This window comes from Terrapene carolina, unplaced genomic scaffold, assembly GCF_002925995.2.
Source record: "Terrapene carolina triunguis isolate 2854851 unplaced genomic scaffold, T_m_triunguis-2.0 Scaffold102, whole genome shotgun sequence".
Lineage (NCBI taxonomy): Eukaryota > Metazoa > Chordata > Testudines > Emydidae > Terrapene > Terrapene triunguis.
In genome coordinates, this window is record NW_020664453.1 from 1,436,369 (window position 1) to 1,464,262 (window position 27,894).

General features: G+C 42.9%; 1 protein-coding gene across 1 annotated transcript in view; it reads left to right on the top strand.

Annotated features, from left to right (window-relative positions):
* LOC112120545 (phospholipid phosphatase 3) overlaps nt 1-27,894 on the top strand; it is a 68,796-nt gene that overhangs the window by 14,132 nt on the left and 26,770 nt on the right. Inside the window, exon 2 of the mRNA XM_024219658.3 lies at nt 20,925-21,082. Coding sequence (XP_024075426.1) covers nt 20,925-21,082 — 158 coding nt within the window. The remainder of the gene's footprint in view (nt 1-20,924; nt 21,083-27,894) is intronic.

Below are 27,894 nucleotides of genomic sequence, written 5' to 3' on the forward strand. Positions count from 1 at the left end.
AATCCTAAAGATAAATGATTTACCAAAGTTTTATCCTACTTGTAATTGTCAGGCTAGCAAAAATCTTCCCGATTTGACTAGTCACAAAAGGCTATGCTTTTATTTTAGGGCCTAATCCTTACTTATATGAGTGTTTGCAGGATCAGTCCGTATATTCCATTCAAATATGTTAAGTAGGATAATAAAGTGGGTTTTTCTTGGTCAAGAAATCTTTGTCGCTTTCATATCCCCACAGAAGGAGTGCAGCTTTAGCACGCAGCTGTCATTCTGGTGCAGTTTCCACAAAGCAGTTAAAAACCAAGGTAACAGCAACATTTTGAGTGAAGGGGCATGAAATGTGGAATAGGTTCAGTGTATTTCTGTGCCATTGTTGGAGTCCTATTCAATCTGAAGCTGAATAGTAGAGTGATTAGCATGTGGGCGAGTTTCTAAAGCATTGGTCTCTACGTTTTTTCTTAAATGACAAGTTTTGTGGCATTTATTTTTCTGACTGAGTTGGCATGAATCTTTGACAAATACAAACCCATGAAAAGTCAGATGGGGTTTTGGAGAAGGCCCATTTTGATAAAATCTGCACATTCAAGGTTACAAAGAAGCTTTCTAAAGACTGGGCTCTAAGCGCTGTTACAGAATGTGTTCTGGACACAAAGTTTTTTTTAATGAGTAGATGGCTACAAATAGGATATGATATTGTCCTCCAGAGGCCCCAGTGGCGTCCCCTGCATGGATATAATTATGCCTTTAGAGACCCTGATAATGCTTCCGTTGAAGTCACTTGCAAAACTGCTGATTCTCTATCATTGGCAGGGCAAAAAATGTGAGGTTGATAGGAGTCAAATGCACTTGAGAGCAAACTGTCTGCTTACAGAGAGGCTGATTAAAACTGTGGGGCCTGAGTCTGATTTCAGACAGGCTTATAAATTCTTTGGTTTCAGTGCAGTTACTCTCATTTGACAGTTATGTGAAATCTTCAGATCAAGACAGGATACCTTACTGGACAATATGCTTTAGTCAAATACAAGCTATTAGTTCAATATAGGGGTATCTGGATGAAATTCTGTTGCCTGTGTGTTATATAGGGGGTCAGACTTGAGGGTGTAAGTCTATGAATGAAATCAGAGTCAAACCACTCATATCAGTGGAACTGCACCAGTCCCTGATAAGGGCCAGTTCTCAGTCAAGTGGTTTGAAAGTGTTCCCATTATAGCCCATTGTTTTAAGGGAGTTATAACATGCCTTTGAAACTCTGCTGGGCTGAAGGGTAGATGACATATAATCAGGGGAATTTTTCCCCTGCAGTGTATATTGTAAAATAGTTTAGTGGGTTGAATTTACAGTAGAGTACAATAAATGAAAAGCAAAAATTAACCTGTTTTGAGTATTTTTGAATATTGACTCTGTTACTGTCATTGAAAAGCATTTCAGACCCCATTATTCCATACTGTGCACTGTGGCCTCTGATTGCCATCCAAAAGGTATGTTTAGACTAACCTATGAATTTCCATTAAAGGCATGAGCTAAATCCATAAAGGCCAGGGATTTTCTAAGTAAGGGTTTGGAACCCAGTCCTGTTCCCATTGCAGTCAATGGCAAGAATCCCACTGAATAGGGTACTCTGGTTCCGCCCTGCCTTTTAGAGTCATTTAACCTGTGCAACTGGGTGCAGTCAGGGCATAAAGTGCCAGCAGACCAGAACAGTAGCATTTCTGCTCTCATTCTGCTCAGAGATAAATGCTTTCACAAGGAGCGAGGCAGGAGAAATCAGGCTCTCAGTTCCTTATCTCACTTTGGTCTGCTCAGGTGGGCTTTATCCAAAGCCTACTGAAGTCAAGAGAAAGAACCTCCCCCCATTGACTTGAATGGGCTTTGGATCAGACCTATATTAAGGGGGGATCTCGAACAACTGGCTGGGTTCTGTTGTAGGGATGTTGCAAAATCTAGGCGCTATGTAGCGAGTCACAACCTTCATTCATGCTGTGATGTTCAGGTTAGACACTTAAAGGCATTTGTGTGATGTAACAGTAAGTGGGATTCTAAACTGCATCACTGGTACTAGTAGAAAGAGGCTGGATTCAGAAGTCAGTACAGGACAGAAACTAAGATATATTGGGGTGGTTTTTTAGGTAGATCAGATTTAAACATTTGGGTCTGAAACATTGAGCTCAGCATCATATTAACTCAAAGCCTCACAAGTATATTAAGCTGCAGTGTTATTATTGATTTGTATTCTAGTAGTGCTGGAGGCCCCGACCGAGACAGGGCCCCCCCATGCTACTTGCTATACAAACACATAGCAAGAGACAGTCCCTGCCCCAAAGACACAACTGAGAAAAGCTGGCTTATTATCCTCATTTTTTCAGATGGGGCATAGTGAGTTTTAGTGATTTCCCTCAGGTGGTACAGGAAATCTGTGACCGATCTGGGAATTGAACCTAAAACCTCCCTAGTCCCAGTCCCATGAGTCCGCGCTTCCTCTCGTGAAATGTGGTGCCTGTGATTGTGCTTTCAGATGAAGAAGGTACACTTTTTTCTTCTTTTCCCTTTAAAATATTCCAGCTTTGGATGACAAACTGCATTTCAAGCTTTCTGGTGTGTCTTTCCCTATATCATTTAAGGTTGATTAAAGCTATCATTTAAACTGGGGGAGAGGTGAGGGAAGGAATTTAGCTCTTCTGGTAGCAATTAATGATTAAAGAGTAGTTGGAAGTAATTTTGTAATACTTTCTTTTTTCTCTCTTTTAACTTGAAACGAGTTCCTTAGCAATGTACGTGCCCCAGCACTGAGGTTTTGAAAGCTATTACGGGACCACAAACCTGTTGGCGGATCTTTCTGCTGCCAAGGCATCTAGTATTAAAAAAAGCATTGGGGGTTCAATCTGAGGATATGCTGATTTGGAAAGAGAATACAAACAAAGAGGCTTTTCAGTGGAGAGGCTGAGGCTTGGCTTCTAAACTAGAGCAGTTTAGGGTTGGTGAAGCATCTGCAGGACTAGAAGGATGTGAGGTGGATGCAGGAAAGTATAAGACTTCTCAACACAGCATGGTTTTGTTTTCCAGGCGAGGGAATAGGCTGTAGGTGCTTGTCTCTTTTCCCTACCGGCAGGGGAATCGCCAAAGGGGTGTGAATATAGTTTTGCATTTTTATAATGGAGGGGGGAAAGATTCTCTTCCCACAAAGATAGGTGGATTTCTCTCCCTGGCATCTCTGGCTCCAGGAGTCCTGCTTGTGTCTCTGTCTGACTGCCCCTCAGTGCCGTAGGGTGACCAGATGTCCTGATTTTATAGGGACAGTCCCAATATTTGGGGCTTTTTCTTATATAGGGCCCTATTACCCCCTACCCCCTGTCCCAATTTTTCACACTTGCTATCTGGTCACCCTGCAATGCCACCACAATCCCAGCACTCCACAATGAGCTGGTCAGGAAGGGCCATTTACTTCTGAAATCACAATCCCATCACTGGTTGGCTAAGGAGACAGACACGGGGGAGAGTTGAGGAGGGAGTTACCGAGATATTGTGATACAAGGCATGATATAAATCAGTAGCCAGATCAGATAAAGGGGCAGAGTGATCGAAGAAAAAGAATGGAGCGGGAAGAGAAAGCACTGTACCCTGCCCCCACTAATGAACTCTTACTTGGGCTGAAGGAGAGAGAGGAAGAGAGATGGAGGGACAAGGGTCTGCGTCCATGTTTGTCCGTGTTCATAGGGCAACAGCTGAAGGTGGAGTGTTGTGAGCTCTTTGGAGCAGGGATTGTCTTTTCATTGTATGTGTACAGCACCTAGTACAAAATCGTCCCAACCCCCAACAGGGGCCTCTGAGTGCCACCACAATACAAACAAATAATACTCATATAAAAGGAGGGAGCTGCCTATAGAGTCCCAGCCCAGCCAACTGGATTTTTGGTTGTAATAGAGGAAAGCTGAAGTATTTATGACCTCTCTCACATATTGTTTGTTGTTTTTGTATTTGTGGCCTGGATAAAACCATGCCCCATAACCTGCCAGTGAATGACAGAACTCAAGCTTTCTCTCTCTCTCTTATTATGGTATTAAGTTTTCCCCCACTTGATTTTCCCATAAATTATCCAGGTAGTGATAGTTGGCATAAAGACTCAAAGCATTAAAACAATCCTTGTTAAGCGGATTAGCATGAATACAAATGGAATAAAACCTAAGTATCTACATGTCAAGCACAAAGAAGCAATAAAATATCAGGTCCATATTTTCACTTCCTGTTTATTAAAAATCTTCATGATAAACAAAAAAGCTTTCATGGCTGGACAAGACATGTATCCTGTCAAACACATTGAAAGGTTTATTAGAAAATAGAATGCAAGCGTTGGGCTAAGCTGCAGGGCCGCTGACATCAGCAAGCCTTGGAGTGTAGGCTGTTCAAACATGGCGAAAGTAATATTGCAATGACATGTGAGAAGTGGAGAGGTAAGTTCAGAAAGGTCTCTTGGAAGACCACTTTCTCTATGGATAGCAAAGAACACAAAGATTTGGAAACGGGGGGGGGGGGAAATGTGGATTTTTAAAAGCCCTCAGAAAAATAAATATAGTGAAGCAGTTGCTCCCGGAGAGAGATGTAGGTAAAAGCTAAAGACTGAAGACTGAAATCTTTCCTAGTTAATGCTAATGAAGGACCCTTTGTATTTTAAAATATACCTGGCAGGCACAATACACTCAAATGCTGCTCCTTCTCCTTTTGACTTAACTGGGAGCAAAGCTAAGCCAATGCTGAGCGCTTTGGAAGAATCTCACCCCTCGTGTATATTTATTATGATTTCTCTCTGAATACTCTAGGCATTTCTGGCAAATACTTAAAAACTCAATAAATCCAAAAAGCAGCAGCAGTTCCATAGCAGACAATAATGTCAGATAATGAGGCAGCACAAAAATGAACCATAGTCCCCGCTTCCCTTAAACTTCATCGCCAAGGGATTTGCTTCTTTATCACCTTTCCAGAAAAGAGGTGGCTTACAGCCTGTCCTGAACGTCCACAGATGTCCCCCCACCCAGTTTGTTTACACTGAGCATCCAACTGCACAGGGAGTCTTGTCACTGACTTCAGTGGATCCAGGATTTCTGCATAATCAGTTTCACTATTTCCCCTGTGCAGTCCTGCAATCTTGCTTCATGTGAGTAGACCCCTGTGCGCCAGTCTTGCAATGCATTACTGGATTGGGGGCATTAGTCAATTTCTCCTCTTGTTTATGAGACACTTTCACACTACAACAGGGAAGAAAAATATTTTGATTAACATAGAACAAAATGTGATTGTAAAACCACAAAAATTAGCAGGGGGTCTCAGTGGGAAGCCTGAAATTACTTTTAAATCAGTTCCCTGTATTGTTTTTGAAATCAACTAGATTAAAGCTTCCCCTGTTCCTTCAAAATCAAATTAATTGGAGCAGTACACCATGCCATTGTATTACCTTCCTGCCGGAGTGTATTATTATGGAACGTTTGACAGACTATTTAACAGGTATGTTTAATATTAGGCTTAATGTAATAACAAATGTACCTCTGCAGAGCTCTGATTGATCTGCTGAATGGCATCCAAAACATTAAACTCACTGGGTATCTGAGGGCATGTCCACAGCAACAGTAATCAGTTGTTAGATATGCGTTATCATTTTTCCGTTCTTTTGTTTCCTATCTTCCAATGGATTCCCACTATAGGCTTCCAGAACAGGCTGCCTCTTAGCTATGAGATTGGAACCAAATCCAAGATAGGCGTGAAAGTCCCTATGCTTTTTCATGGGTAATGGCAAGTGGAATAGCCTGGAAGGACAATGATGGCACAATCTATCAGCACATTGTTCTCAGGACTAAGAGCTTGCAAACAAGATGAGTCATTGGTTTTATGGTGCCTCTGCAAGTTGTTGGCTAATGCAGGATGCAGATGAAGATTGGCTATCAAAAGAATGCATTCGATCCAGGGACTGTAGAAGCACTATACAAATCATTAGAGAGTGTCAAGTAGGATAAGAAAGAAGAGACCTTGACTCTTAATTTTCACCTGGCAAACCAATCATTGTGATAAATTGGAGTATTTGGAAATCTGTTATTATTTTTAGCCCGTCAGATGACTGTGGGTTAAGAGAGTGAACAATCCTTAAATCATACCTTTTTTGCACAGAATTGCAGTTCTACCTTTCCTAAAAAAAGTATCATTTAGAGGAATTTTTATATCTATGCACATCAGAAAAAAAATCAAAAAAATTGCCATTTAGCCTATGAGTGAAGAATACCCTTTTAATAAGATCTCTTGAATAGTTGCACTTTTGCTCATTATTTTTTTCCGGGTTATGATTGAAAGGGTCAAATTCTGCATATACTCATATCATATACAATCACATGAAAGTCAAAGATGTCAGTGCAGCCCATTGTTGTGTACATGGCCCTTTAGGCTTGATCCACAAAGAATATGAATCTGTTATAGCTGCCAGCTAGAAGAATTAGTCTTTTATCTCTGGCTCCAGAAGCTCATGCTTTAGTTCTGGAGGTCCTGGGTTCAGGGCTGTCCTTACCCATACGCAAAGTACGCAGCTGTGTAGGGCACCTGGTGCCCTACGCAGCTGCGTGCTGCTCCAGCCCCTGTTCTGCCTCTTCCCCATGGCCCCGCCCCTGCCCCGCCTCTTCCCACCCCTATCCAGCCCCGCCCTCACTCCCCTGAGCTCTGCAGCAAGGCCGGGGCTGCACTCACCAGTGGCGGGAGTGCGGCGACCCAGACCCAGCCGTGCCACTGGTGAGTGCTGGGGGGTGGTTTCCCCCTGCCCCCCAAGCCAGCCCTGCTCCCCCTGCGGAGGCCTAGGGCCAGCCTCCCCCTCCCGCTGCCCCCCACGAAGGCCTGGGGCCCGCCCCCTGCTCCTCCCCTCAAAGGGAACAGCAGTGACACTAACCAACCAGCTTTGAAGGATGTTAATGCTCAGGAAAAAGGAGGATCCTCTGGTTAAAGATTGTAGTGTTTATAAAATAGATTCACTCCCTGAAAACTCAGTTTGTATGCCTGTCCGGTGCAGTGGGGAAGCAAAGAGACATAGCCTAGTGAGTGGGTAATGAGCAGTTTAATTCCAACCATCAAGGTTAAAGATTAATATTAATTTTGCTCAGTTACATTGCATTGTAGCGTGATGCCTTCCAGTGATGGAAACTCATAATTATTTCATAATCATTAATTAATTCCTACATAGTTGCGAAATAACTGCCTCCATGCATCGTGCTTCACTGAATGTTAGGTGGAGAATGCTTCTTTGTTCATAATAGGAGTAACATGTGCATTCTTGGTAGGGGAGGTGGCACTTTAACATTGGGAAGTGCAGGAAGAAAGCAATTTGGTGCATATGATTGCGGGAGGAGGGAGGGAGAGATTTTTCCAACTAGTATGATAGTGAGTGAAAAATGACACCATTTCCCATAGTGTTGAGGGCAACTGGTTGAGCCTTTGCTAGGATTTTAGGTTGCTTTTAGAAAGGTGTTGACAGGGGAAATAATAGTGGGTTTGATATATACAGTAGCCTTTTTGCCTCTGAAGATCTACATTGAAATTCTAATCAAGTCATAAAGAAAATGAGCTGCATTGTCACAACCTAGTTCCCAAGGGAACATTTGCCTACAGAAATAAAAACCCCTTCAAAGTATGACACAACTGTGCTCATGAAAGAGAGCAACAGTGAAATGACCAGGCTTGTATCAGATTTAGGGCCCTATCCTTCAGTTCTCATTCAGGCAAAACACCCACTGACTGGGCAAAACATGAATTCCATGGGAGGTTTTGCCTGGGAAAAAATTGCAAGATCAGGCTCATTGATTTGTGTCCTATTAGCAGAAAGCATGAGGAAGCTTGTTCAGTACTCTCCTACTACCTGTCATGGTAATATCTCCTTTCCCGAGCACCACGAAAGTTCACTACTTTAAAAAAAATCAACTAAAATCAGCATATGAAGTTTAGTGTGTGGGGTGCATACTTCTTGACATTAACTACCTGTGAATCATCCAGCAGCATGTTAATTGGAACCCCTTAATAGATTAAGATCTGGCATCAAGTCTGCATGTAATTACAAGCCACACACAGAAAAGACATAGGCAGCTAATGAACTCTTGCCAAACCCAAGCTCAGTTTGTGAAGCTTTTGAAGTTTGCTGGTCTTTCAGCAGTTTATATAGTAAGCATATTGAAAAGCGTCAAATCTTTCCTTTTGACAGGATTTAATAAAGGTTAGTTTGTTGAATAACTAAGACCCTCCAAGTCCCAGTCTGAGGACTAAAGCATCTATTTGCTTATTTTTAAATGAGGCAGTGATTGGAAAATAGAAGGCATTCCTAAGAATTCTCAGAGATCCTGTCTCTTAACAGGAGCCAGAAATATTCCTCTTTAAGAAAATAAACTATTTTTATTAGAAATCATTAAATAGTTTTAGTGGTGTGGAAAAAATGCTTTCATGTAATTAGAATGCTTAAAATACTTGGCTGTGAAAAGATATTTAAAATGCATTCTCCATATCTATACTAGGCTCAATGTTATAAGGTAGGTGGTAAAGGAGTTTGAGAATGTTACTGTCTGGGAAGGGAGTATACATTTTAATGAACTCCGGGAGCCGTATTGTGCGGGGCTGAATTCAGATGTTATTTGTGCTTTTCTCGTAGTTGCTGTGGCATTTGCTCAGTGCTTTGTTCCTGTGATTAGATTTCAGCCTGAGCGCTTCTCCTCCTCTTTTCATGTCTAATTTTACAAAGGGAGTTGTTGTGGAGGAAAAACAATTTCCATGAAAACCTACGATTTTCAGGCAAACATACCAGGCTGATTTCATGGCAGTACCATGGTGAAGAGGAATAATGTTACTTGGCACTAAGCCCTTCAGAAAAAATGGAGAGAACAGTGAGGGCTTTGTCGAAATTTACCGCAATAAAGAAAAAGGGACTGCCATTCCCTTGGGCTTCTTTAACCTTTTTTCCCCAATTTATTCACACATTGCTTGACAGCAGGGCACTGCATTGTTACAAGAGGTCTGAAAAGGGAAGTTGGGAGTGATCCATTTTTGTGTTTAAAAGAACACTACACACATTGTGTCCTGGGAGTACAAGTGAATAGCAGGCTAGCTGCTGCCTGCACCCTTAGAATTAGGAACAAACTTAGACCTGATTTAAACTGTAATCGATGAAAACGTGTGCATAAACCAGCACATTACCTGCCTGCTTGCAGAATGCAACTGGGCAAAGCATCAGCCCTTTGAATGCATTGCTATTGCCATTACAGTGTCGACCTCAGCTGTGTTATGGTAGGAGCTAGTTTGATAAGGGTGGGAAATTGTGCCAAAGTGTAAGCTAAGATGACATAGTAAAGGTCTAATGCTGCCCCTTGCTTACATGGAAGCCAGGGCCTGTATTTTTGAAAGCAGCTAGTATATTTTTAAGTGCCCAACTTGATACGCCTACGAGGGGCCTGATTTTCAGAATGTAGTTGCTCAGCAATTTCTAAAAAAACAAACCCATTTAAGGTACCTGCAATTTGGGCACCCAAAAATGGAAGTGCTCAAAATCCCTGGTCGCGTTTGAAAATCTCAACCCAAAGAATGTTGGGAATATAAATAATGTGCAGGCAAATTAGTTGCCTAGGAACCTTTCCACAGAGGGGCAGGAACGTCAGGGTGGGGAATTCATCCTCCTCTGGTAATGGCTTGTGAGGGATTTTTCAGTCCTGTAGACAGTGGCTTTCCCTTTCACTGTAGGTTTTCCAGCTACTTCAGACCAGAGTAATTGAAACCATGAAAGGTCTATCAGTTCACCGTGATGTGGTTGTACAAGAACCTGTGTGCCCACATAACAAATCCAGGAGACTTAGCACTTCTGTATTCCCAGTGAAAACAGGAGATTGAGGTGACTGAAACAGGATTTTCAAAGGTTTAAATTTCATTCCTAGTTAAAATGGCTCTAAGGGGGCATCTGATTTAGTTCTACTCTCCCTGTTATCCATTTCACAGTGGTCCATATCCTCAAGGCACTATGGTTGCTATGGGGATCTGGTTTGCAGCATCCAGGAAAGCTCCTCGCCTGAAGGAGAACATGAGTTGGTATGAGAAGAGAATGGGCAAAGATTGGGGGCAGGGCATTCAGAACAGGGTCCATAATCTCTGTGGGCAACTTGGTTCATCAGTCCTTACTCAGGAAAGCTCCTATGGACCTCAAAAAGGACTAACAACCTCAGTGCTGGCCTTTTGATAAGAAAGTGTTTATTTAGGCCTGGACTACACACACAATAACTGTGTGTGTGTATGTGTGTGTGTGTGTGTACTGCTTTAACTACAACAGCAAAGTTAAACTGGTACATCTTCAGGGTGTAGACAAAGCTTATTAGGGTCTGATCAAAAGTTCATTAAGGTCAAACTCCTGTAGCTGTCAATGGGCTTTTGACTGGTCCCTTAAACACCTGCCCTTTTCTCTTTGTTGTGTGCTGCATATTGCTTCTTGGACAGGTCTGTGGAAAATGTACCAACCCTTGATTATCTAGGGGGGGGAAAAGTTTCACTTCCACTTAATCATGGGAGTTGCGTAATACCATTTATTCCTGGGGAACTTCCAAAAAAAGTGTATTATCTAAGGCAAATATAGCAAGAGGAAATAAATTATAAATAAAAAGTGATTAGTGAACTTTTAAGTAGAAGGTCAAAAGGATTTTTTTGGACTACAGACTTTTTAAGCTTTCAGTACTTGTATTCAGTTACAGAGTTATATCCCTCCATTATTTGTGCAGGTGGCCGCTGCTTCAAATCTGAAGAAGGCTTCTGCCTTTACAATAGGTACATTGACAGAGCTGCGTCAGAAAGCTCCTCGCTGCAATCTTCAGTGCTACAAGCCCGGGGCTTGTCGTATCCTGAGCAGGCTGGAAAGGGAAAGTTGCTCCAAAAACATGCGTAATTACAGCTGAAATGCTTGGACAGGAATCTCAGGGGGAGAGCAAACAAAGCTTGGGAGTAAAACAGATGAAACTGAAAATTTAATTTTAAAAAAGGCCACACATGGACAAGATGAACTAGCTTCACTTTCATTTCCAAAAGCTTCTGCATTCACCCTTTCATTTTTTTTCAATGTATATGAAGTTTTGTGAATGTCAAAATGTGGACTCATGAAATTGCAGGGATGTTATAATGAATGTTGTATGAAAAGTAGCCAGGGGTTATAGCTTACGCTGTTTGAGGGCAGTGTGCTAAGATATTGAGGCCACTGGGTGTTATTTGCATATATATTAAGGGCAAGCTCCATCAGTCCCTATTCACAGGAATAATCCCATTAAATTTCGGCATATGTAACAACTGATGGAATAGACCTAATCCTGCCACCTCTCCTTGCACCCAACTCACATTGACCTCAATAGCAGGATCTGGTCCCATAATTACAATAAAAAGTCTCTGAGTACTTGGGTTTGTTCATGATTCCTATTTGTGTCAATGGGAGTAGTGTGTCTCAAGGAGAGAATCGATTCCATTTACTCTTAAACCAGTTTAAAGAAGAGCTCCCAGGTTTCCTTGAAAGAATATAATTTGGGCTTTGTGGAATTCCTTCTTTCCCACCCCCACCGCCTCTGCCCCCCAAATTATGAACTTAATCATGAGATTCGAATCCAGAGGTCTTATGTGGTCTCAGGCCCTTCCATTGGAATGACAAGTCATAGTAGAGCAATTTATACACAAACATGAAGAAGTCATGATGAAGCAAAACTCATTCCAAAATTCCATTGACCAATATAGTAAGCTACATTCACTACATTTATAACTGAAAACATAATAATCTCCTCAGTATATTTTTCACATGGTGTATTTGCCATGAGTATTGGAGACATTGCAAACCCATTCTAAAACCATTTCCCATTCTAGCTGGGACATCCAAGGTCAGCCATGTCATATCTGCCTATTTCTTCCAAACTTTCAGATTTATAGAGGTGTCTTGTAAGATCTTGACACTTTGGGTTTTTACTGCATATCACATTTTATTTCTTGCTTTAGACCATCTGAAATGATGTCTTTGTTCCCATTCTTGTTGGGCTGCAGATGGCTCTGGTTTAGCATTTATAATAACTTTTGTATTCACCCTGTCCAACACTGGCTGTCCTGCCCGTCTGGCCTTTGTTTTAGCACATGAACACAGAATTTTATATACACCTGGGTAGTGTGTCTTGGACAAGGACTTTTAATTCTTATTAGTGCATTTTTATCCATTTCAAAAATAAATGTGTACTTTAATATATACGCCTTTTTAAATATAGAACTGTAAGTAGAACTCCCAGGAGGAACAGCTGAGTTTACTGCTTGATATTTTCTTCTTGTGTCATTTTCTTTCTTTCTTTGTATGTGTTGTTTATCTCAGTAAATAAATAACAGGCACTTTTAGAGGCCCAGTCTTGCTCCCACTAAAATCAAGGGCAAAACTCCCATTTATATAATTTGGAACAGGATCTGGCACCGTAAGATCCCAATAGTAGAGTGAAGCTTTTTCTGCTTAGACTTTGAATCAGAAAGAGTTTGATGATGATCTGTCCAACCCATCAGTGTCTGAGGATGATTTGCTATTTGTTTTAAATGTGTTTGCTGCCAAGATCTTTTCTATATAACCAGCCCAGAAAGCCCACACAGATAATCACTGTTAGGATCTGACCTTTTAACAGTGTTATACTCACAGATGTACCTCAAAATCCTGAAATTGTTCATTGCTGCTTTCCTGATAAATGCATTTGACCAGTAGGTGGAGACATAGTTTACCTTGGGCCAGCAGTTCCCAAATTATTGGTTCATGTATCACAAAAAATTGTGAAGTGAATGGATGGAACATCAAGCTCAAGTACCACTAGTAAATTCCTGCCTTAGCACTCCAATGGGATTCTCTACTCCAGTGGTTTTCGACCTGTTTTCATGTGCGGGCCCCTAAAATATTTCGAATGGAGGTGCAGACCCCTTTGGAAATCTTAGACATAGTCCGTGGACCCCCAGGGGTCCGCGGTTCATAGGTTGAAAATCACTGCTCTACCCCAAATCACAGTCTCATTCACTTCAGAAGGAATACACATGTGCATAAGGGTCATTAGTAGCACATCTCATTGGGGCCATAAACATTACAGGGATGTACATGCGGGAATTAAATATTCTTTCCTTCCAGGTTATGTGAAGCACACTGCAAGTATCATGTGGGAAAACAGAGAGAGATTAACGCTGCTCAGAAAACATGAATAACGAGCTCATCACAAATAATTAGACAGCAAGATTCATGTCTTGATCACAGTGTGCTCTGCTTTCCCACTAGCACACCTCTAGGCTCTGTAGCAGATGATGGACTTGGCAGTCTGTCCATGCTTAAGTTAAATTATGTCTCTGCCTATTGGCTTAAACGCAATTAATAGTAACGAAATGCCACCCCTTTTGTAAGCAGGAGGGACACCAGACCAGACTAACACAGACAGAAACAAAGGTTAGTGAGTTGTGTAGCAAAACCTGTTGTGAGTAGAAAATAAACTAAAGCCTGTATATTTTGGTTAAAATCAACATATGGTATCATATGACTTTTTCCATAGAGTTAAACAATCAAATTGAATAGCGAGTGATGACTTTCTATAGGATTTGTAAGATTCTAAAGGAGGTTTATGACCCACATTAAATTGAGTGGGTTTTTTTTAGAGTCATTTTTATCCCTATTCATTTCTGTAGGACTTTCCCATAAGAGAAGTGGAACTGCTAATTGATTTGAATGGGAAGTTGTATTTAAAATGTGGATGGTAAAATTTCGCCACTTGTGAAAGAAATCAGACCAATTTCCATGTAGACAAGGGCAGAGAGAGGTCTACTAGACCGCTGGAAACCAAAGGAATAACAATTGAAAGAAGCAGCACTTAAAATATGGAGCTAAAGTGATTTCATTTACTTTCAATAAGACACAAATATTAGTAATTTAGGCTGAGATTTCCATGGGAGTCTAAAGGAGTTAGGCACCCAGATTCACTTTCGAAATCCCAGCCTTAGGGCCCAATCCAACACCCACTGAAGTCAACGGGATCCTTTCTATTGACTTCAGTAGGCATTGGCCCCTAAAATGTTTTTTACAGTTGATAAAAATCCCGCTGGTTTCATTGCAGCTGAAGCCCCTTGGGAAGGCTGGCATGGTAGGATTCCCTGTGCTTGACGTGGGGGCGGCACCTTAATACTCAAGTCTTCTGATAAATATTTGTTTTCTAAATGAGCCATACTCAGACTATTTCACATTAGCAGCAGCAGCCAGGGTTAGTGCTTTCCTTGTCTGAAATGGCAATTCTTCTTTAAGAGCTGGGGGAAGTCTCAATAGGGGCCCACCTTAGTCTAATCTGGATTTTATCCAGCCTTCAAAATCTGAAGAAATATTGTAAACCAAATAAGTTTTATACATTCCCCAGCCCAGCCATTAATTACTCTAAAAGGAACCCCTGTCACTTACATGTAACCCAAATATTTACACTCTGTGTCCTGAGTGAGGAATCAGATACACCACACTGCCCCACCATATTATGCAAAGATCTTTTTCAACTATTAGGCTAGCACCCAAATGCAGTGAAACTTTAAAAACCTCCCTGGGGTCTGAGCATCATAGACTCTAAAGCAAATACAGGGCAGAATACTTGTAGCAAAGGCACAAGTAGCAATTCCTGACATTTAGCTGAGATGCCTATGATGGGAAATATAATTCTTGATGACTTGTGATGTCTAGGGAGAGCAAAGAGTAAAGATTCTTCCAAGGATTTAAAAAAAAAAAACCTTCCAAAAAAAAAAAAAAGTCTGTGTTTAATTTAGTGCAAAGGTGAAGCTTTGGCTGGGAAGATCAGAGCTTCATGGCTGGGTCACCCCAGTAACACCTCCCACATGACTTTATCAATGGGTGGCCAATGAAAGCTTATCCTGTTTTTTTTTTTTTTAAATCTGCACAAGTGGTAGCTTTTCAAAGACTCCAAGTTTCAAAGCATTGAACCCAACACAGAATCCTTTCTTCAGCCTTTGATTTTATGCATGTTGGAAGCTGGTCAGTGAGTGCAAGTTTTTGTTTTGTTTTTCTATAGGTTGTTAGCATTCCCAGGAGGTATTGAAAATGAATTGATTGTTGGGAAAAGGCATTAATAAACAGGGGAAGAGATGTCTCTCTTCGATGCTAGATTTCAAAACCTGATTGGCCTCCAGGATAATGTGCTTTATTAAATATAAAGACAAATACATTTAAATCCTTTACTGAAATATCTTAGTGTTGGACACCAGCAGCGAGGGGTTAGAAAGTCGCTTTGACTTCCTCCCAACAAAAGCAACATAATTTTTCACTGCACAGCACCACGGAGTCCTGCAGTGCCTAACTGAATTCATTAATATCCACACCTGCTTCATGCTGCATTTAGCAGAGGCTCGATCCAGCTTCAAATGAAGTCAACGGCTAAACTCCCATTGGTTGTAATGGTCCGGGATCAGGCCTCAAGAGATTTCTATTATGTTCCTGGTTTGGAGCAGAGCCCTGTTGGGGAGCAGAGCATATCTAGTTCAGGGTGTGTGGTTGGAATTTCATTGTTATGTTATTACACCAGAAACTCTTTATATGACCACAGGGTAGAAAGATGGTCCTGCAGTTAAGAGACAGGATTAGGAATCCAAAAAAACTGGATTCATTTCCCAGCTCTGCCAAAACTCCCTGTGTGACCTTGGGCAAATTCCTTAATTGCTCTGTGCCTCAGTTTCCCTATAGGTAAAATGGGGATAATAGCACTTCCCTACCTCACAGGGGTCTGGTGAGGGTAAATCTGTATGTGAATGCCTCAGGGCCAGTCTACACTACAGTGCTACATCTGCACAGCGTCGCTGTAGCGCGTCTAGTGAAGATGCACTGTGCCGATGGGAGGCTGCTCTCCCGTCGGTATAATTACTCCATCTCGGCGAGAAGCGTAAGCTATGTCGGTGGGAGAGCTTCTCCTGCCGATATAGTGCCGGTGTGGACAGTGCAAAGCTTGCATCACTTGGGGGTTGGGGAGAGGCTTTTTCATACTCTTGAGCGACATAAGTCAGATTGACTTAACCGGTAGTGTAGACCTGCCCTTGGGTAGTAGTGAAATGGTACTTTCTTGAAGCATTACAGTAAAGTCTGCCTGCCATTATCTAGGTGTCCAGAAGGGAACTGTCAGTACTAAAGTGGATGTGATCCCTTTGCGCTGCAGCGGTATTAGAGGACAGGTTTATTCATGCCACCCTTTCCTGTGGAACTGAAAGCATAGATCAGCAGACCTTTCCCATGGAACTGAAAGCATAGGTCTCACCCCCCCTTACCCCACCTGCCCCCCTCCCTCGCGTCCGGGGTAAGGGGGCCGATGCTGGAGCTGCAGCTGGGGGGTGGTGATCTCGGGCTGGGAGCGGTGCTGCGGCCAGGGGCCGAGGCTGGAGGTGGGGGCGGGAGCTGGGCTGCGATTGGGGCTGGCAGCTGGGCCGGTGGACAAGTGCAGCTCTGCTCCTGGCTTTGCCCCCAGCCTCAGCCCCGGCCCGGGAACAAAGCCTTGGCCAGCGTGAGAGACTGGGGGCTGGTGCGGGGCCGGGAGCTGAGCTGAGCCACGCCAAAGCTGGGGACAGTGCCAGGCGCAGGGTCGGGAGTCAGTTATGTGGCTGGGAGCGGGACTGGAGTGGGGAGGGGCTGGATGGCGCTCCCTCCCAGCCACTGTGGTGGCTGGCATGTCCCTGCCCTGCCCTGGCCATGCTATACCCCCCCGTTTGTTCTTCCATGCCCCTCTGAGGTAGGAGGGGGCGCCCCACACTTTGGGGATCGCTGGCATAGATGAACATGAGCCATGGACAGAAGCACCAGGATAAATAGCTACCAGAGATCATTTTAGGATGGTACAATCTATTGCCTATTACATGGATCAACCAATCGCCTTGGTATGGACTTACCACCTCTCCCCTGCTTTCTAAGGACTGCCTCTTTGACTGTCATTACTTTCTAAACACTCTGAGGGCTTCTGCCATTGTCTTCTAGTGATGTTAAGGGATCATGGAGGATGGTAGCTTTTAAAAGGTGGGTGCCTTAAAATGTTGTCCAAATCTTGAATTTGGACACACAAATCAGTTCATACGGGCACAGTGTGTACGTTTATGGGAAAGTGTCAATATGAGCATCCAAAATGAAAAATGTGGATGTCTTATTAAGATGCCACAGTGGAAAATTGGACTTGTCTTTTTATTCTCCTTATGGCACTAGTACAGGAAAAGTGATGGGGCCAAACTTTGCTCCTTTGCTGTAACTTCATTGATTTAACTCCATTGTTTGTCACCCTCCATGACACTTGCCTTCTCTTTCTGATAGACAATTGCCACCTCTCTAATCTGGAAGTCTTTAACTCTCTGATGAATATTCCAGTGTAAATGAAAGCAGAATCAGGAACATCTCTGTAAGGAACCCTGAAGGGACCTTTCCTTTTGTTCCTTTATTGTGTTCTTTTTCATCCATAGCATCTTCTGTAAATTCCATTCTCCAAATAGCTTCTGGTACTAGTACAGGCTTCCCTATGTTGCAGTCTCAGTGCTAACCATTGCCGGAAAGCATGTGAAGTGCCTGAAAGTGAGAGTGGTGACAGTCACTTAAGACAATCTGTGCTCAGAGAGATAATCTTTTTAAAAAAGGGCCATCTTTAGCAGGGTATCTGGCAGCACATTCTTTATTACAAGAGTGGTGCCTTCTGTCACTTGGATAATAACCTTTGAAAGAACAGCCCACAGTCTAGGGTATATTATATCTTCTAAGCAATATCCGTTGAGCTAGTGAGGGTATGTTTATGCTTCTCTTGTAAAAAAGAAAAAAAGGAAAAAGAAAAGAAGGGAATCTGAGGTTACTGTTTTGCTGGAAAAATGTCAAGACTCTATTGGCAATATCCCACTAAACCACAAGTTTATAGGAGAGAAAACAAAACCATTGGATTTTTCTAAACTATGTCTCTGTGCATTTTAGGAAAATAGACACAATGTATGCCACTTATGCTCTTATTATAGCTGTGGCAATCAAACATATGATTGAACACACAGAAATACTACAACCTCATGCTGTTCAATGAATGAAGGGAAAACAAATCTTTATTATTCCTGGGTTCATATAGTACACAGGAACAGTATTGTTCTTTCTTTCTTTCTTTCTTTCTTTCTTTCTTTCTTTCACATGTGTTTCATTGTCTGTGGGAACATGTGTTTTACAGACCTGTCATGTGAAAGTTATTAAAAAGAGGAACTGGAGAAATAACAATAAGCCATGTAACTGTGGTATGTCTACTCCCCAAGTTCAACGGTTATGCTGCTGTTTCAAGTGGTGGTGAAACTGGATCGCACCAAACAGCGTTAGCTTTTCTGGTGCAATTTTTCATCAGGCTACTCTGGATCTTTAAAGAAGGCTATTAATATCATATTGCCGGCTTAAGAGATACCGTTCAGAGCCAAACTGGCTAGGTTTCAAAACTCTTAGAGAGTGGAATGAAGATGAGCTGGATCCACATGAGATGTCCAATTTTATTTGCAAAGCCTGAGATGAGCTGACAAGAGGAATAGTTCTAAGACATTTATTCACTATTTCATTAGTGTGTTGGAAAACAGACAGCCCATTGCAGGCAGCCTGGATCTCTGTGTGTTTAATATTACCAGCTCCTTATATTCTTATAGAAAATCACATACACAATAACCCGGAACACTGTGCCAAATTATGGTCTCGGCTATATTTGAGAAACTGAGAACAGAATTCAGCTGCGTGTGTGTGTGCGCGTGTGTGTGTGTGTATGAGAGACCTTTTTCAGAGTACAGTTATACGTTTCACATTGTGAATCGTTTTTTTAAGGCATTCAGCAAAACGTAATAACTATGGATTAAAAAAATCTGTTAAAACAGAATGAAAGAACTCCAAACCGGATTACAAAATGTAAGCACTTTAACTTGTTTACACACAAATTGAAACCATTTTTAAAATGAGCTTTTGATTTTACCTTTCTGGACAAAATCCTTCACTAATTACAGAGTAGCTGTTTATGACAGCAGTAAAACTTTGCTTGAGGCAAATCAAGTGAAAACCAGGAAGCAACATTTCTTAATTTAAGAGGAAAAAATCTGATAATTTTAAAGTTGGAGGAGTGTAAACAAGAACTCAGACATTTAACCAAGTTAGTGGTCAATAAATATTCCATGACACTTTTTGCAACAGTAGGGTGAGCAGTCCTGGTGTTTTAGCCAAATGCCAACTTGGATAATTACATTTTGCTTACCTAAATGCTATCCCCTGTAGTTTCAGTCAAACATTGTTTTTTGTTGCTGTTTGCGTCATGTCCGAAACTGTTAAGTAGTGTTGCTGCATTGTTCAATGGTTTTTTGTTTCACCTCAATGGGGCTATTATTTCAGAGATGGAAGAAGATTTTCCTATATGTGTAGTTGCAAATCTACAACTTTGAAAAGGTTACAAAGAGCTTTTGGCTCAATTGTACTGATCCTGCTGTTATTGAAGTCAACAGCAAAACACTTGGTGAAACTGAGGCACATAAATGTGTTAAGTGGCCTGCCCATACTCATCCAAGATCAGCAACAGAACTATGAAAGATTTCCAATCCTCTACTCTAACTTCTAGACCAGGGATTGGCAATGTTTGGCACGCGACCCGCCAGGGTAAGCCCCCTGGAGGGCCGGGCCAGTTTGTTTACCTGCCGCGTCCGCAGGTTCGGCCGATCGCGGCTCCCACTGCCCGCGGTTTGCCGCTCCAGGCCAATGGGCGCTGCGGGAAGCTGTGGCCAGCACATCCCTCGGCCCGCGCCGCTTCCCACAGCCCCCATTGGCCTGGAGTGGCGAACCGCAGCCAACGGTAGCCGCGATCGGCCAAACCTGCGGACGCGGCAAGTAAACAAACCGGCCCGCCCTGCCAGGGGGCTTACCCTGGCAGGCCGCGTGCCAAACATTACTGATCCCTGTTCCAGACAATGCTACATTCCTCTGAAATAGCATTATTATTGTTATTATTAATAATAATTCTAAGTTTTATTAGCTTGTATCAGAACCAGTTTCTATTGGTCTGTGACCATATATTATACATCTGGTTTGAAGTTCCAGCTACAGTGTGGCAATTAAGGTCTTTAAAACAGTGTTTTAAAAAGGTATTTCTCATGGTTGCAGCCAGTAGGATCTGATGTGGTTTCACCAGCTATTGTGGATGGTTGGATAGACGCTGTGTTTGACTAGCATTCAAAAAGTGTTCAAAGAAAGATTGTGCTAATGATGTTTATATCCTTTGTCCACATTGGCCAGGCAAACTGTGTTGGAACCCCTTTAAGACACAGAGGTATATTAACCATGGAAATGCAGTTTCGTTTTGTTTTTAAAAACTGTATCGAAGCCAGTGTAGATGGGGCTTGGCCTGGTCAATATGGCAGGAAAAGCATGACCTGATATTTGCTAATTAGAGTTTGTTTATTCAGTAACTCCTCCTACAGCCCTGCCCAACTCAGCTTCCATCATGTCATGTCAGAGAGACATTTTGGTGCTCTGGTCACAGCGCCAGGCGCTCTGTGGGGAATAGTGTCATATTCTTTTCCATGACTTCTTGCAGTGATGCTGCTGGCATTCATTCCTGTAAGTTAATATTTGTAGTGCGCAAGGCTTCACTGGGACCATGCAGCATGTACATCTGATAACCATAGCAGAATAGGTACTTTTTCCCCAGGAGAAACTTAATAAAACAGTTCCCAACACTGTGCACTTTGGAAACGGATTAGGAAAAAACGAAAAGTATCATGAGAGTTGTGGTGCATTGTGTTTTATGGAGTTCTTGGGGAGGGCTCTTTGTTGCTTTTTGTTTGTATTTGTCCACGTTACTGATTTTTTTCTTTTGTGTTGTTCTCTGTTGTTTGTCTTTTCTCTCCCCCAGCTGGTCTGCCCTTTCTGATCATTGAAACCAGCACAATCCAGCCGTACCAAAGGGGGTTTTACTGCAACGACGAGAGTATCAAGTACCCTTTGAAAACGGGCGAGACGATTAACGACGCTGTGCTGTGTGCTGCAGGGATTCTCATTGCCATCCTTGCTGTAAGTAGAATCGGTCACACTCTTCTGCCCCTCTCTGACAGGACTGTATGTTTGTGTCGTCTCCTAAGCAGGTAATGCTGACAGGGCCCTATTGACGCTCCCACACAGCGTGCCAATCAACACAAAGAGACTGTTATAAATTAATTACTGAGCAGAGATTTTCTAAGGATTGGGAGTTAGGACTGTGCTTTGAACAAGTTAAAAAAAATCTACTGCAACAGCAACAAGGACAAGATGGTGTTGGTAATAGGATATGAAGCCTTTCACCTCTGGGTCAGTTGTTCAAAATCAGTCCAGGTTAGTGACTGAAACTCATTAGCATCCAAAGACAGTCTGGTGTCCCTGGTGAAATTAACCCGTTAATAATTTGGTGAGTAGCTGGGGGTTGATTTGCTTCGTTTGTGGCAGAAGATCTCCCCATTTCAAATACCACTATACTAATGAGCACAGACCTGTATGCAGACAGAAGCAGAGAAACTAAAAGATCTAAGTTCTGCTCCAGCACTTATTGAAACCATGTTGACTCTTAGGGTACGTCTTCACTACCTGCCCGATCGGCGGGTAGTAATCGATCTATCGGGGATCAATTTATCGCGTCTCATCTAGACGCGATAAATCGATCCCCAAATGTGCTCCCCGTCGACTCCGGAACTCCACCAGAGCGAGAGGCGGAAGCGGAGTTGACGGGGGAGCCGCGGCCATCGATCCTGCGCCGTGAGGACCCGAGGTAAATTGATCTAAGATACGTTGACTTCAGCTACGCTATTCTCGTAGCTGAAGTTGTGTATCTTAGATCGATCCCCCTCTCCCCCCCCCCCAGTGTAGACCAGCCCTTTAATGGAAATGGATGGGGACTGATGAGATTGGCCTACTGTCCCAATGCAAGAAGCCCTTTCCATATCAGATTATCAGCATAGGGAAGCATCATCCTATTGATGTGCCTTTACTGTGTATAGGAGGCATAAATTTCCAGTGCTGTTAATCATCTTCCACAACACACACAACAATCTGCAGCCATATGCAAATGAAAACTTACAGCAGGAAGAGTAAGATTACTTCTGAAGCAAGTAAACAAGTCAAAGCGTTTGGGCAAGTCTTGCAAACTTTATAATATAAGCTAGAGTTCACGTTTCAGGAAGCATGCTCCTTACAAGCTAAAGGATTTAGTGCCAATAAGGATTTGGCATGTTGTGTCCACATTTGAGTGATTGCTGTGGTATTTACATATTCCACATTTCATGCAGTTTTTAAAAAGAGGTTGTGCCTTTGCAGCCAACTGCTGCATGGAAAAGTTTTGGAGGCAGTATTAGGCTTTAATAAATAATAAGCTAGACATCTTTTAAAGGGCAGTTCTGCTGCTGTGATCTTACTTGTGTCGCCTTTCTGATTACTTTTGATTCTTTTTTCCCTATCCAATTTCCCACTACTGTGTGGAGGGATTATGTTGTGCGTGAACATATTTGCTTTAAGTTTCAGCAAATGGGCCAAATCCAGCCCTGGAAGAGTCAGCAGAGTTGAGGCTTCTTACACTAGTACATTTGTCAGCTGTTTACTAAAAACACTTTGGGCTAAACATGTAACAGGAAGCCTCATTACACTCAAGTCACAATGCTCTACAAAAATTTGACCGGTGTCTGTAATGCCATCATGAAAAGCTGAAATGAAGTGCAGTTTGTTATTTAAAAACAAAATAACACCTTTAGAGGTGGCAGATCTTTGCCCCTGTTCCAGTCCCTTGGCTCCACTCCTGCAGTGCAAAAGAATATCTGGGGATTCCTTTGATGTGGGGGCATTCATTGGTGACACTTACTCAGCTCTGCCCCACCTGCTCCACCCCATCCCATCCTGATGGCGAGGGGCGTGGACAGAATTTGCACTCTGACATTCCCCAGCTGCAGAATGGCCGCAGGCAGGTGTTAGTGGCCAGGATAAGTTGAAGCAGCCTGCAGTCTGCTCTAACGTATGATGGGTGCCAGGCCCAAGTTCCCCACGACTGGGAGAGTGCAAAGGTGGTTTTGAACCACCTTCCTCCCTGTCCCCACAGGTCTAGCACCAAGCATAGCTCGTTCACATGCAAGGTTCTGGCCCTTAATTTTTGTTTAAACATTTTATCAAGATACCATTTCCATTCCCCCCAACCCCCAGCATTTCTGTATGAGAAGTACTGAAGTTTCTCTTTATCCCGCTTCGAGCATAATGTAGGTTTTTCCTTAAGGATCACTTTCAGAACAGTCCTTTGCTTAGTTCTGTCAGCTAAAGCAACTGTATTGTGAGTAGGTAGGTTAAGGCAGGGATTCTCAACCTTTTTTTTTTTGGCCCCTCCCCCCCCCCCCCCATACACATGCTATAAAAACTCCACAGCCCACCAGTGCCACAACAACTGGTTTTCTGCATATAAAAGCCAGGGCAGGTGTTGTAGCAAGCAGGGCAATTGCCTGGGTCCCCACACCACAGGGGCTCCCGCATAGGTACATTGCTCAGGCTTTAGCTTCAGCCCCAGGTGGTGGGGCTCAGGGCCCTGGGCTTAAGCCTCATGCAGTTGGGCTTTGGCTTTCTATCCTGGGCCCCAGCAAGTCTAATGCCGGCCCTGCTTGGCGGCCCCCCAGGAGGCCTCGGACCCCTGGTTGAGAACCACTGGGTTAAGGGACAGAAATGACTTTAAGCTCCTATTTCCCCCAGCTTTCATTCTTTGTCCTACAAGCACTATAATGTCCAATATCTTTAGCACGCCTAAGCTTTATACTGTTCGTTCTTACTGACACTGGTGGTTCAAATAGTAAATTGTGCACATGAGTTTTCCTTTCCTTTTACTCCATCAGAAGCTACAGCTGTAAATTAATCAGAATCATGATATTGTCTGGTTGATTAGAAGGTTCATGCACTCTGGGTAGAATTCACTTCACCCGAATAAAGCCAGAGCTGTTGGTCATTGCATGGATGAAGTGCATGTGGGGTGGGTGGGTGGGGTGGCTTTGTTGGGCGCAGGAGGTTGTTGGGGGCTGTGGGGAAGAACTGGCAGGGAGAGAGTTGTTTATGTGAAACCCACTTCCCAATGGGAGCAACACGAGGCACTGATGCACGGGCCCTCAGTAGCTGCTATGCAAGCCTGTGGGATACAGTAGCAGTCACAGCCTCTTTATGCCCCTTTCAGATGAAGGTGGATCCTGTGAACCCTCCCTCTGATTTGGCCCAGTCACTGCCTTACCCACTAGCCTTTGCAGGGCCATAGGGAGAGAGCTTAGCTTGCCTAGTGTACCAGCTCAAGGCTTAAGCTGTACAGAGGGGTCCTGTGCTGAACCTGCGCACTGGGATGAATTTTGTCCTATTAATTTTTCCCTCAAGGAAATATTTCAAACCTATTTCAGTATTACTGTCTGAGCCTTTCAGCAGTGATTAAAACCACATTATAGTCTGTGCAAAGATAGGAAGCAATCCCCAGTGGAACTCTCTCTCCCGTCAATGGGAGTCACGTATGTATAGGTTGAGGGTAGTATAGGACTCATTGTGTTGTGTCTACCAAACAGATGGCTGATTTCTTTTCAAAGTCATCCTTTGGCTTGGTTTTTTCCATTTCCAAGATAATTATCTGTTAGTTTCCCCCCTCCCCCAAGCAGAATTGAAATGAAGCCAGGTTTCAGCTTTCATTGATCGCAGCATCGTTTGCCAGCCAGTTTATTCATAGAGCCATGGGCAAACAGTCCCAATAATTCTCTGTCTCTCATTCCAAAAGTGAAAGTGGAAAAAAAAAATCTATAAACAAGGAGAAATTTTTACCCTGCAGGTAAAATTCCATACCCCCAAGTATGGAAAAGCCATAAAATAAAATGAAAAAAACATCTCATTTTCACATTACTGCCTGACATACCGTCATGTCGGCTCCATGCAGAATCTGCTTCTGATCAGTAGTGAGCCAGTGGCAAATACAAGAGTTGGAACTGAAATTGGAAACATAATCAACTGAGTATTTAATCCATCAAGTTTCTAACATGAAATGGCAGGTCAATTAAAAAGAAAAAAAGTTTCCCTGAAAGAAATGGATGTTTTCTATGTAGGTTTCACTTCACTCACAACAAAAGTAAATTGGTAAGGAAAATACAAAAGCTCAGTTATTTGTTGCTGAATGATACAAATGGCTAACAAGTGATTTAAGAAACAGATTTCTTGCTATGGCAGAATATATGGAAAATTCAAGTCATGCTAACCTCTTTTTCAGATGTAACCCAGATACCAGAATTTTTGTAACATAATATGAAGTCCTTCCAAATCCACAAAGCACCAATATCTCTCCTTTCATTTGAAATGTTTGCTTTTCAAAGACATGACTGCAGGTAGGGGCCATTTAGGACAATAAATAAAACCAAAAAAATTTCACGTTTCCAACTCCCAGCTTTAAATACTCGCACCGGCAGAATCTTTAGGCCAGAGCGAAAGGTCCGGGTTGTGTTTTATGTGTGTTGAAGAATGCCAGAGCTCTTGCTAAGTAAACTTTAGAGGTGAAGACTTCTGCTTCTCTCAGGACATAGTAGGATATGCATTTGTGTTCAGTGCCTACATATTTACTGACTTGGAGACAAAGACTGCCCTTGGCATTACACATGCATGAGACCCTTGAGATACTAATTGGCCCTAAGATTTTTGCTCTCAGACCTCTACTAAATGCTCATAGACTTTAAGGTCAGAAGGGACCATCATGATCATCTAGTCCAGGGGTTCTCAAACTGTATTGGGGTCGCAACCCCATTTTAATGGAGTCGCCAAGGCTGGTGTTGGCCCTGGGTCTCGCAAGTCTGAAGCCCAAGCCCCACCGCCCAGGACTGAAGCCCAAGCCCTACCACCCAGGGCTACGGTTACATGCTCCCACTCAGGGCAGAAGCCCTTGGCCTTCAGCTTTGCCCCACTTCTCCCCCTCCCCCCCCCGGGGTGGCGGGCCTTGGGCGGGCTCGGTCTTCGGTTCCCCCCTCCTGGGGTTGTGTAGTAATTTTTGTTGTCAGAAGGGGGTCACGGTGCAATGAAGTTTGAGAACCGCTGATCTAGTCTGACCTCCTGCACATGGCAGGCCACTGAACCTCATCCAACCACTCCTGTAATAGACCCCCTAACCTCTGTGCTTTTACTTGTGGAAAATATTTGACCCTCATGGAGACTGAAGGCCTCTTTTTATCCATAGACGAGGCTTGGCATGAGCTGTGATAATACAAGATTCTCCACACTGACCAGCCAGTAAGCATTAAAAGCCAGTTGTGGAGGGACTCCCTGTATCAGAGAGAGAATGATTCATGTCCATTCAGTTCTTGGCCTTGCTGTTCTGAATGCTAACAAGGGAGGGGCAATTGCTCACTAGGACTGAAATTCAATCTGTGCGGAGGACAGCACAAGGCTTATGCATCATTGATGTCCTCAAAGAGGGCCGTCTGTGGTGCACAAGCTTTGTGGTGGTTTTCTGCACAGGGATGAATTGCACCCTCTGATCTGGAGTGAGGCCACAAACCTATTTCACATAGGCCACTGAACAGGTGGTAACAACTGGCAATCACTTCCAGCTAGGCTTGGATTTGAAGCCATGCCCTAGAGGTAAAAGGTTCTTTATTCCATTTTCTGAGCCCCCTTATGGCTAATACTGTTGTTTGTACCCAACTCCATGTACTGTCAGATCTTGACAGCTTGAGGAAAAAACCAACAAGCTTTCTAGATCAGCTAATTTATAAGAATACAAATGTGGATAGTCAGATACTTTATACTGCAATGTTAAGTGCTCCCATTTGGCAAGACACAGAAAAACAATACCTTGGAGACAAAACTGATTAGAAAGACCCTGAAAGTGTAATTACTGGGGCAACTGGATAATTGATGATAATTGCATATAAAACTTACACTTGATCAGAAAGATTGTAGAAGATACTAGAGAGAAAAGTTTGATATTTGTTTCTTACTAGTGACTATGTTAAATATTTCCAGCAATTCACACTGGGAAATTCTCTATATACCACATGCAAATTATTTGCTGGAGACACAAGTCAGAAAAGGAGATTAATACCTTTAAGACTTGTTTGTTCAGGATGAAATTTCAGTTTGTGCACATCTGTGCTGAATTAGTTTTCTAAGTCCCTCTTTATCAGGGAGAGCGCTGCCAAAAAACAACTTCGCCCTATTTTAGTTTTTCATTAACGTTCAGCCATGATTTTAACTAAAATAAGGAGGGGTCATGACTACCCAGCAGTGTGTTAGCGGGAGACTGAAGTCTCCAATTTACAATCTGTTACATCTGTGCAATTACCAAGACCACCAGCAGTGAGAAAAAATATTAATCCCTAGACTTTGTTGGTCCCTGTTTAAAATGGTCACATGTCTAAGCTTTAAGGGGATCCATTTGTGAACTCTGAGAATAGTGGTACATCCTGTGGTGTCAAGTATCCTCCTTAATTCAATTTATTTTCCCTCTGCAGTTCTAAGCCTTATAAGATGCAGGCACCTCTTTCCTGCATGACTATATGCACCCAGCTATCAAAGAAAGTTGCAGTATGCAGTTGGGGTGAGGTATTCTTCTGCGGTGCAGTTGCAGAGTGGACTCCTTCACTTTGAGAGTGGCAAAATCCACAGGCCATTTCTTTGAGTATGTTGACACTATGAATGGCACAGCTGCAGCTATGCCACTGAAGAGCCGTAGTATAGACACTTCCTAAATTGATGGAAGAGCTTTTTCTGTCAGTGTAGGTAACACAGCTCCCTAAGCGGCGGTAGCTACCCGGTGGTTAGGTTGGCTTAACTACAGCTAGGTCAATCTAAATTTTACGTGTAGACCAGGGCTTTGTGTG